General features: G+C 54.5%; 1 protein-coding gene across 2 annotated transcripts in view; it reads right to left on the bottom strand.

The window, feature by feature from the left end:
* ARID5B (AT-rich interaction domain 5B) overlaps positions 1-9442 on the bottom strand; it is a 106801-nt gene extending 97359 nt beyond the window's left edge. The window contains exons 1-2 of one of the 2 annotated variants that reach the window (XM_082765473.1): positions 9364-9442; positions 8812-9075 (exon numbers count right to left, since the gene is read on the bottom strand). In XM_082765473.1, the coding sequence (XP_082621599.1) occupies positions 8812-9075; positions 9364-9384 (285 nt within the window). In that variant the 5' untranslated portion in view covers positions 9385-9442. Of the gene's footprint in view, positions 1-8811; positions 9169-9363 lie in introns of those variants that run through there. The other variant, XM_082765472.1, reaches the window with a different exon arrangement.
* Positions 9443-11632: the final 2190 nt, after the last annotated feature.

Here is an 11632-nt window from a genome sequence, read left to right on the forward strand (position 1 = left end):
GTAATAAAAAAGAAAAAAAAAGAGAGAAGCTGTAGTTGCTATCTGTGTCATAGCTATTATGTGGTGATTAATAAATGTCAGATAAAAAAAAAAATATATATATATATATATATATCTCAGCAGTTTGTGGATGAAGTTTTCTTTCAGGATGTTGCACACAATCACCAACCACTGTACTATTTCTAATATTAAACACTAGATCACTTTAATAAAAACCTGACTTGGAGATCAGACATGTTTTTGGTTGAAATATTATTTTCCAAATAGCTCTCATGATCAAATGATTATGATTTCAATTACTAGTTTCTTCATATCCTTTCCAAGAACTGGTATGACTAATTTTGGCTGGCATACAAAGTAAGCTGAGCAGACAATTTATTAACCAAAAGAAAAGTACAATCACTATTACATCATCAATGAATAAACTTGTTTTCCAGAATACAACCTTCACACACACACACATGATGTGTACATAGGAGGAAAAAAAAAAAAAAAAAAAGGAAAAAAACGAAGCCCTACTGTAACACCAGTGAATTGGTGCCAGTGCAGCTGCCTTCACAAAATGGCGCTGGGTGCCTGAGCACAGAGGGGTGCCCAGGAAGGCGGCACGGAGCGGCTCTCTCTGTCACCCTGCAGCAGCCACATCCCCAAAGGTGACAGGTCCCCGTCACCCTGTGGCAGCCACATCCCTGAGGGCACAAAGCGAGCAGGGACGCCCAAGGAGGGCGGCTGGCTGCAGACCTCGTGCTCATGGCAGCTGGGCCAGGCCTCAGGCTCCAGGGAGGCGCTGCCGCGTAATGGCGGCCCTCACCTCACGGCTGTCAGCCTGTCAGGGCCGACCCTGCACCCTCCCGAAGCTGTGGCTCCCTCACCATCAGCACCCCCAAAACTGAGCTGTTCCTCACGCTGAGGAGACCCTGTTGTGGTCCTCCTGCTCACTCGAGGGCCAGGCAGCTCCAGAGGAGGCCGTTTTCCCCAGATCGTGGCACTTTGCTAACACAAGAGGTCATCTGCTCCCATGGCACCCAAACACTGGTCACCTAGCTGCTCCATCACTTTTGCTTGTCAACGTATCTGGCCACCCTTCTATACAATACACCCTTAAGCAACCTTCTCCGTGCACTGTGCTCAGGCCCAAACTGGGAGTGGCACTGGAGGTCACCCGACACGTCCAGGGCAGCCCCATTCCCCATCTGACACGAACCACCGCACACCCACTTCTGCAGCCCTTCTAGAGGAACCCTTTCAACGAGATGACAAAGGAATACAGATGTTGAATAAATAAAAACCAGGTACGCAGTGACACATGACTAACAAACCTTTAGAAGATTAAAGAAATCTGCTGTATAGCCTTCATGTCATTCATAATTATATCTCTGTGTAAACATGAAAAACCACCCACGTCGCATACAGTGCATATATATATATAAACAAAAATCAACTTGTAGTGTATTAGCTATGCTCTGAAGTGATATGTTTATGAGGTCTCCATTGCCTGGTAAGTCTTTAATTGCAGGTTTTTTCCTGCTACACCAAAACTAGACTTACAGGAGGAAACAATGAGTGCCAATTTCAGCTCTGCTCAGGAGTGGGATTTATCTCAGGTGCCCCTTTATGGACGCTGGTGGCCGATGGGAACACTTTTCCCAGCCACAGAGTTGTCTAAATCTTGAAATAGATACTGACTATATAAAGAGGCACTTTTTCTTCTGTTTCTATAAAAGCGGGTACCTAGTCAGCCTGCAATTTCAACACATCTTAAAAGACTCCTGCGCGAAGCAGAATACTTCCATCTATTGAGTGGAAGAAGGGGAGATGGTTAAGAAACAGTGGTGATACAAACTGTCCTCATCCCTCACTTGCTTCTGAACAGCATAATCAGATTGGCATTTTCGGAGAAGAAATCCAGGGAGAAAGGGACAGTATCTTCTCGAGAGCCGTTATGCTTAAATATTATGTCACTGTTGTCTAAGCAACCATCACGGCCTCCTGCAAGCACAGACCACTGTATTGCCTGACTCAGCAGATGGCTGGAATACTTACATTCAAGGAAAGAGGTCAGGTAGTTAGAATAGTTTAAAGCGGATAATTATTTTTTTAGAAGAAATATTAACTCTTACAAGGCAGGGAGTCACAGGGCACCACAGGGAGGTCGTACATCTCGACTCCACACCCACGTATGCTACATCACAACTTCTCACTCATTGCCAATAACTAGGAAAGATTTATATTTTAGAGACGCCAAGACAGCCTTAAAAGAATTACGGCAACTGAGATATCTCAAAATTTTGACGTGCTGAGACTGTTTTCACTCCAGCGCTTCCAGAGGTCACTTAAGGAATTCTGGAGGGCAAGAGCGATCCGAACACCTGCTTGGCTGTCTCCTAACATCAAATATATGGAGAGAAAGGGGAGATGCACTGTAAAAACTCTTACCAGTAATTATAGGAGACACCTCGTGTCATTTATCTGATCAGTCTGACTTGCATTAGAAAACACCTTCAGCCTTTTTACTGAAACCTTTAGGACAGCGGATAGCTGAAGATGCATATTTTACAACCCAGTACACTGCCGATGAAAACACATTCATCCACAGGAGCAAAAAATACATTGTGACTCTTACGGACTGTATTCACCACAGATATTACAACTGCATATTTCACTGGGACATAAAGTCCCCTATTATTCAGGGCTTTTTTTTTTTTTTTCCTTGTAATATATCCCATGTATTTTTTAGCTTTCCACAATTTAGGTGAAAATGCCCTTCGCATAATTTGCACAACAATGCAGCTCTCAGCCCAGGCACCCGGTACTGTGTTCTCTGCCAGGCGGGAACTGCTGCTCCCATTCTGCAGATGGGATCACAGAGTCACAGCAAGCCTCACAGGAGGCTCCCACATGTGGCACGGGCAGGTGAAACTTTCTTCCTCCTCCTTCCCCTGCTTTGGGTGCCTCACACAGTGATGAGTATCCATGCACGGCCCTTGCCCAGGATGGATGGAGGCATCCTGCAGGATGTGGGGAGTGGGGCTGGCAGCCTAGAAGGTACCAGCGTGAAGGGACCCAGGGTGACCACTGCTCTGCACCCACGAACCCCAGGGAAAGCCTTGAAAAGGGAAACGTGCACAGCCCAGGAATTCACCGGGCACACGGGAGAATTTGAAAGAGGCCAAGGCAGAAACTTTCATCTGTTAATCCTTCTCTAATTACTTTAAAGGGCTATAATGATCTCGTTAAATTCAGGTGACAGGTATTTCCCCAGCCTCCTGCACTACTTCCCCAGACTGTGCTAGGCCCTGCTGAAGCTCACGCTGACGGTGAACACTGAGTCCCAACAAGTTCTCCCCATCCGCCAGCGTCTGAGACCAAATAGGAGACAGCAAAATTAAGGACGCAGGTGAAGCCCCTGAGGTCGTAATTCCCTTTGTGTTTGTACACAGCTATTTCTACGTAACTCAATCCTTCCAAAGCGAGGCGTGCAGTGCATCCCGGGGCAGGGCAGCACCGCGCTGTTGTAGGATACCTTGTGGGACACTGGTCCATCTGGACCACCAACTGGATGGAGATGGAGCCCTCAGAGGGACGGCTGCAAGCAGCCAGATCTGACATTTCTACTGCCAGCCTCCTTCTCCACTTCTTTTCTTTTTTTTCCTCCTGCTCCTGAGCCGAGGTTCAAACTGAATTTCTATCTGTCACTGCAGATAGAAGTTCTGACCAAAGCGAGAATAAGCTTCAGTCAAAGTGTTTTCCCATCAGATTGTTCACAGATCTCAGAAGAGTTGTTTTAGTTTAGGCAAGTTCACAAGCAATTCATTCCCAATTTTGCCTACTACAGTTACAGTACGAAGAGCTTTCCTTGTAGATTACATAATTATATTTTTCTTAACAAGGAGTACATTGCATTAGCAGGTTTAAATTATGCAAGCTTATTCTTTTGTCTTTTGTTATATTGTGTTCTATTGTGCTAGTAAAACAATATGTGCTTTAATTAGCAAATATCTGTAAATAATTTACTTGCTTTTCATACAGCAGAACAATGGAGCCAATTTTCACATACATCCACTGAGCATGTCTAGTGGGTTTCTTGCCAGAATCTTCCATTGTTCAGTATCTGTATCAATCTGCCCATCATTAGCAGCTAACATCCAACAACCCAGAAAGAAATCAAAGTTTCGGACCCCAGGAGCACCCCCGGCCTCCCCCCCCAAAACCGAGGCCGCAGTTTGCAAAGGAAGATTGAAATATCTAGAAAATGAAAACAAACTATTTTATTATCTATATTACCCTGGCACCTTCACGTAGAAACATGGCTGCCTGCCAAGCACTAAGGTCATTGGATTGATGCCATAAAATGCTGATGTTCATCTGACCTTCTGACTGCTTTTTAGCTACAAAATAAAAAGCTCAACTTGATATGACACCATGAATCACGCAAGCGTCTGGCCTCTGCAGGGTTAAATCTGGGCGTGAACCCACACTGCACACACACACACACACACACAAAGAAAAAAAAGCTCTTAAATCAAGAGTGGATGACTGTTCTGAGACTTAAGGCATTGTTATTTTGAATGCGAATGAAAGGGCCAGAACAAGCATTGCAAGAATATTTCAATTATGTATTTCCCAGAACTACATCTCTGAGCAACTAATGCAAATATTGCTCCCATAACAGTAGAACTTCTTCCTGAATAAAAGCATATAGGAGCGTGAATCAGAAGATACTTTCTATATCACACGCATATTGTTTGAATATTATTAAAAATGCAAAATCTATGTATGTGTTACTCTCCTGAGCAATACAGTAATTATGATTAAGGGACAAGCAGCACAAAAAGAGCCAATTTATCTTACTTGTGCTTAGGAATACTATTGTGTAACTAAGCAACTAAAGACAAAATATAGTCTAATTAATTCACTCCTATGCTTATTTAAAAGACACAATTAGAACTTTTTTATTTTCCAGCCTGCACAGTATCTCAACATGCTTGAGGGTGTACCATGTGAAGCCTATTATTCTCCAAAGACAAGAGTTTAATGTTTAGTGCCACTGATCAGACTGGGAACAGCAACTCCGGAGAGCAGTGGGTGTATTTTCACAGTCTGAATGCACGGGGAAAGGGAGGGAAACGGGAGAAATGCAAAAATGTGAAGAGAAAAAAAAAAAAAAAAAAAAGGGATCTGCCATGAGTGACCAGACGCGCCAGATTGCTGGCTAATGGCTAGCAACATGTGGCTTCTCTGAGTAATATCCCTGCCCTCTTCTTCCTTTGCCAGCATATGCTACTGGTGGCGAGAGAGATAAAAATATACAGAGTGGATACGCAATTACCAAAACCATGATATTTGATGACAAATGCCATTTCTCTAACACCGCTATTACGGTGCGCCCGATTTCCAAAGCTGAGTTAATCTGAGCAAGTGCACGGTGGAGATTGATGCTATTAGCGTGATTTTTGAAGCACCCTTTAATAATCGCAATCTGCGTGTTCGAAACGTGTTGCCATTGCCCGTGTTGACAGATACGAGCATAAGGCACGCACCGCGGAGACCAAAGCGGGGCCGTGCATGTTTCAAGTGAGCGTGTTACAGGATCCTGAGCGTGGCACAAACCCCTCGCCGCACGGAGGGAGCAGCACGTGCCCGGGGGTGGCAACGAGCCGCGCTCCTCGCGCACGCAGACCCCGGCCGCCAGCCAGGCCCCTCGAGGGACGCTGCTGGCATCTGTCCCCAAAGCGTCAGAGAAGGAGCCCGCTGCACGCCTGAGCTTTCTGGAAGAATCTCTGCAATTATAAATGACATACATTTATAGAGTGATGACTTTTTTTTTTTTTTTTTTCAATTAGTCTGAAAATGCAAAATACTGCTAGGGAAATAATTACAGGAAACTAGCTCTCTCCTCTCCTCTGTATGAGCAATGCTTACTCATGTAAATTACTTGCATGAGTAAGGATTATTTGCAAGGCGAAAAGCATTGCATCAGATCCCCAGTTTGGGAGAGCAGATGAAATCAACATGAGTGCGTAGTAAACTTAGATCCTGATGAATGAACCAAAAGCAGATTCCTACTGACGGTCCAGCCTAAGTGGAAACAACGTTTACGACGATGTGGGGCGATGCACAGAACGCCAGACCATGCGAAATAAAATCAGTCGCTTGTTTGGGGCTTTTTAGGAATCGTACATGCCGCATCACAAACCGCCCCTGGATTTAATGAGCACCGGCTTTGATACCTATTTTTAAGCCCAGCCTAATTAATGCCAACACCTCTAAAAACGTGAAAATACCAGGCACTAACAAGCACATTGCTCTGGAACTGCTTCTGCCAGGGTCAGCCCCTTCACAGCCCTGCGCTACCCCTCGGAGCAGAGGAGGGTCCGAGCCCAAGGAGGCCTTGCCCAGGGCTGGGAGGCCACAGCCAGCCCCTGCCCCCAGCCTGGCAGGTCCCAGGCACTGGGCAAGGGGCTGGGCAGGGGCTTTCTGCGGCAGCACAACCCCACAGCCACCCCCTCGGGGCCCAGCAGCCCCCAAATGTCCTCCTCTGAGCCCACATGAGGGGCTCGCCCCTCCTGCACGAGCCATGCGCAGCCGGCGCCTTCGTCTCAGCGCAGGTCCCACCGAGGCCCTCCCGGGGGCAGGGGGCGAGCTCTTCATCCCCACAGGGCCTTCCCACTTCATGCCCCTCAGCACCACACCTGCTGCAGCTCCTGGGCCCCGCTGCTTCAAAAGCAGAGGCAAAGTTTTCAGCAGGGCAGAACAAAACTCTTCTGGTGCACCCAACACCGCCCCCAGGACGGCGTCGCTGTCCCTCACACGGCGAGACCCCCGTCCTCAGCCCGGCACCGTCCCCGCCGGAGTGGCAGCGGGGGGCACACAGCTCCGGCCCCTCAGCAGCCTGGGTCTGGGCTCGTGGCAATGTCCGGCTTCAGCGGCGCTGTGGGTTATGTATTGAAGTCTGGGTGATGAATCCAGCCGGCTATAAAAAGACTTGTATTTACACTTACTGCTGATTAGCTCAAACATTTGGCAATCAGATAAAATACGCCATCAGAGATTTCTGAGTAGCAGCAGCGTTACATACTTCCTCGCTCACTCTCCCTCCCTCCTCGCAGCCACTGGCTGGGTATCGTCATCGTCTCAGTGCTGCTCTTACAAAAAAGCCGGCGGCGCGCTGCCTCTATTAACCACGACGCTAGCGCAGAGAGCCGCCAGCCACCGTGCCCAAACCTCCGGTGGGCTCGACCCGGGCCTGCCATCCGACCAGCTGCTCCCCGATGGAGGCTTTTATCCGCGGCGAGTGCCAACACTGCCCTTTGACACCAGCAGGAGCCTCCGACACCGCGGCCGGACAGCACCCACAGCCCTACTACCGACAGCACCAGGCGTTTCAGCCCACCGGCGCTATTTGCCGAGCAGAGGTGCCCGATGCCCGTGAATTGCTGGGAGCAGCGTGGGTCCCCTCACAGGGGAGCAGCCGAGCCCCGGGTACGGCACCCAGACGGGGGCTGCGGCCGCCCCCCGGCCGCCCCCCGCGCGGCGCCAGCCGGCACCGGCCTTTGTCTGGCGGCTGCGCGCCGCTGAGCGGGAGTCGCATCTCGGAGAACTATTAAAAATCAATGCTAAAAATCGTTCCGGTGTCTATAAACAAGTTAATGGAGTAAGTGAAAACAAAGTACATGTCTTAATGGGAGTGTTATGTTGCCCTCTCTAGGCCCTGGCTCTCAGTGCCGGTTTCTGTAGGCTCCCTGCCAGAGAAGTATCACTCAGAGCTGTTGCTGTTGCTGCTGCTGCTGCTGCTGCTGCTACTCTGCTAATGAATGACTAACTTAGGCCAGAGGGGAAATGACATCACCGGGGTGTAAAACACAACTGCATTAGGAAACTTTTTACCTGCTTTACATTTGTCATAATTATTCTACACAATACGACGAGCATTTGCATAATTTCAAGGAGTGCCATTATCTTAATTGAAAATTGTTTTCATATGGTTGAATAATGCGGAATGACATCAGTTAAAGCCCCAGTGAAACGCACCAGGATAATCGCGCGGCTAATTACTAGCGGTGTTTGCGTGTAAAAATAAATAAAATCCAGCACATTATTAGGAAGGTGCGCGCAGCTGAGAGCTCTCGCACCGGAGCGGCGTTCTGCTCGTAATGGCAGGATTAATTTTCTCTGATGTTCCTACCCCGGTAACATGAGCCCATCATTACGGCGTATTAAAATGATTTGTGTCCCTCTCCCCACCCCCCCTCCCGATACCGCCGGCGTTTCGGGCGCACGCACCCGGCCGCGGGCAGCACACTTTGGGAGCGCGGCAGGTCCCGAGCATCCCCGGCTCGCTGTCACCCCGCCGGCTCCCGGCTGGCTCCCCCCTCGCCCCAAAGACACCCGTGGGCCCCCCCGGGGCCGGTTCCCACGCGGGACCCCGGGGCCGGGGCGCGGGGGGGGGCGCAACCTGCGCGGCCCCAGCCCGGGTGTGCGCGGCTCGGCGGCGGCTTTTTGGGGGGCTGCGCGGAGCCCCCCGCGCCCCTACCTGTCCGCGCTGCCCTCGCCCGCTGCCTTTTCATCTCCCCCGGCCTCCATTTCGTAATTTCCTCCCTCCCCTCGCCCCCCGGCCGAGGTCCCGGGCAGCGCGCAGCGGAGCGCCCCGACGGCGCGGGCAGCGGGGACGCGCGGGGGGGACCGAGCCCGGGCACGCAGGTGGGGACGGGGAGGGCACGGGGACGGGGACGGGGAGGGGGGCGCGGTGCGGGGTGGGGGGCAGGGGTAAGGGGCAGGGGGCAGGTAGGGGGCCGGAGCTGCGTTTACCACCTCGCCATGGTCACTGGTCCTGCCCTGGGGGGTGTCCTCGGGGAGAAAATAAAGTTTGGCGCTGGAGAGAAGTTGCCGGCTGGTGCGCTCCTCCCAGAGCAGCTGCAGCTCCGCGATGCAGGCGGGCTCCTCCGCGCGGCACCGCACGAAGAAGAAGTCGCCGAGGGAGAGGACCCGCGCCCGGCCGCCGCCGCCGCGGCGCTGGAAGCGGAACGCCCGGTAGAAGACGTAGGGGCCGTGCGAGCCGCACGGGGCGCCGACCCACTGCGGGGAACAACAACACGGCGGCGGCATCAGCGCCGGCTCCGCGCCGCGCAGCGCCGCGCAGGGCAGGGCGGGGGGGGCGGCGGAGGAGGGAGGGAGGGAGGGAGGGAGCGGGCGGGCGAGCAGGGAGGGAGGGAGGGAGCGAGCAGCGGAGGGAGGGAGGGAGGGAGGGAGGGAGGGGAGCGGGGAGGGAGGGAGAGAGGGAGGGGAGCGGGGAGGGGAGGGGAGGGGAGGGGAGGGGGCGCGGTGCTGCGCGGCGGCGGTGTCGGTGTCGGTGCGGCGCGGTACCTGCAGTGCGCTGCGCTCCATCGCGGCTCCGGCGTGATTGAACTCAACATTCTCCCAAACTTGTTGGCGTGAATGGAGCCCGCCGGGTCCTGGCAGGGCGAAGCCGGCCCCGCCGCCCGCCGCCCCCCGCCGCCGCCCTCCCCTCCCCGCCCCGCCGCCGCCCCCCCGCCGCCCGGCCCCGCCGCGCCCCCGCCCCGAGCGCCCCCCGCCCCGCCGCCCCCTCCCCAGCCCCGCACGGCCCCGCCGCCGCCCCCCCCGCCCCGCGCCGCACGCCCCGGCCCCGGCCCCGGCCCCGGCCCCGCAAAATTGCCCGGGGGCGCCGGCGGGGCGCGGGGGGGCGGCGCGGGGCCGGCGGGGGGGCGGCGGGGCCGGGAGGGGCGCACGGGGATTTTTGGGGGGCCCGGAGGGCGGGCGGGCGCGCTGCGGAGCTGCCAGGACCTGCGCGTATATGTCTCTATACAGCTCGTTTCCTGCGGCACCAGGGGCGCTGCTCGGCCCCGCACCCAGCGCCGAGCCCCCCGGACCCCCGGTGCGGGACAGCCCCGGGAGGGGGGTGCCCTGTGCCTTTTTTCTCTGTTTTTTTGTGTTTTGTTTGATTTTTGTTTTTTTTTCGTTTTTCCCGGGGAAGGGGGGAAGTGGGTTATCGATTATATAAACGCATCAATATGCATGCGCGGGTGCGCCAGGGGCGAGCACTACAAGAAGCACCCGGAGGGGAGGGGGGGGGGGCTCTGCGCATCCCCGTCCCCATCCCCATTCCCTGTCCCCATCCCCGGGGCTGGGGGCTGGAAAGTTTCGCCGCGGCCCCCCCGCACCCACAGACCCCGGGGATGGGGATGGGGATTGGGGGGGGGGGGAGCGAGGCAGCCCCGGCCCCCCCCCCGCAGCCAAACAGCGGGCCGGGGGGGAGGATTAAAGAAATGCAGAGAAATGAATGGGGAAAAAAATAAATAAATAAACACCGGCCGCGCTGATGACGCCAGCGGTGACGTCAGCGCTGCGTGCCCCACGCCACAGCGCGGGGGGCAGCAACAAGTGCGGGGAGGCGGCGGCGGCGCCGCTCCCGGGGCGACCCCTGGCGCACGGCGCGGAGCCCCCCGGCACGGAGGCGCCCCCGGTGCGGGGCTCGCCCTGCCCGCAGCCAGCCCCTGGGCACCGGGAGCCGCCGTGAGGGGGTGTTGGAGGCTGGGGGTGAGGAGCAAGGCTGGCCGGGCTTCCCCGGGGGAGGCGGCGATGCTCCTGGTTCCGCTGGAGGGAAAATCAAAGCCCTCGCTGCAGCGTGCTGAAGGGCTGCGCCGCTGCGCCCTGCGGTGCTGCAGGGTTCTGGTCCTGCCTGCACAACTTGGTGTTTCTTCAGCAATTCACCTTTGTTTTCTCTGACCTTGGCGTGTTTAATCATGGTTATGCTCTCACGCAGATAAAGCCGTCCTCAAACGATTCTTACAATATATTGGGCACAAACAGGTTTTTATTTGTTTATTCATTCGCTTTATCTCAGGCAGGTAGGGCTGCTCCTTTCCCACAACATAGATTCAGGTGGCAGAGAACTTCCCGTTTCCTTTCGCACCCAAATTCCTCTGCTTCTGCCCTGGCAGCCTCGGGGCTGCCCCTGCTGCACAGAGCATCCTCCCCGGCTCCTCCTGCCAGCCACCACACCGTGCCTTGGGAAGCGAGCATCCAAGGTGAGGCTGGGGAGCACGGGACCAGGTAGGGCGCATGGGTACACGGTTTTGTTCCTCTCAGCAGACTGCTCGTTCACACAGCACGCCGGCAGGCAGGGTTGGCACGCCATGAGTTGTGCCACCACACGGTGTGCTCAGCTCCTGCAAGGCTCCATGGCACTTCAGCTTCAGCTTCAGCCCGTGCTGGAGTTTATCTCCTCAAGGGGTTATGTCAAAAGCCAGAGTTCAGATGGTGGCACCGTCTGATGCTTGCTTGCTTCAAGACCCAGCTGGGCAATGTCAGAAAGGTCCCTAAGCAGGTTGGGTTCTTCTCACCAAACAGATGGGCTGGAGGGTTGGTGTCCTGCGTGAGCTGGTGGCCCAGCTTCACCAGCAAGTGGCAATTCCCAAGGGCGCTCACGGGGCGTTCCTGTTCTCCTGCAGGACGGGTGGTCCCAGAAAGCACACACGTGCTTTGCCAGCCATCCGCCTGTCGTCCCTGCAGGCACCTTCCCTTTCACCCCCCAGTGTCCCGGTGGCAGGGGAGGGTCCCAGTGCGGGTGGGAGGAATGGTTCACCCTCCACTGCCATGCTCCAGCGCCCGGCCC

This window comes from Aythya marila (genome assembly GCF_965140915.1).
Source record: "Aythya marila genome assembly, chromosome: 7".
Taxonomy (NCBI): domain Eukaryota; kingdom Metazoa; phylum Chordata; class Aves; order Anseriformes; family Anatidae; genus Aythya; species Aythya marila.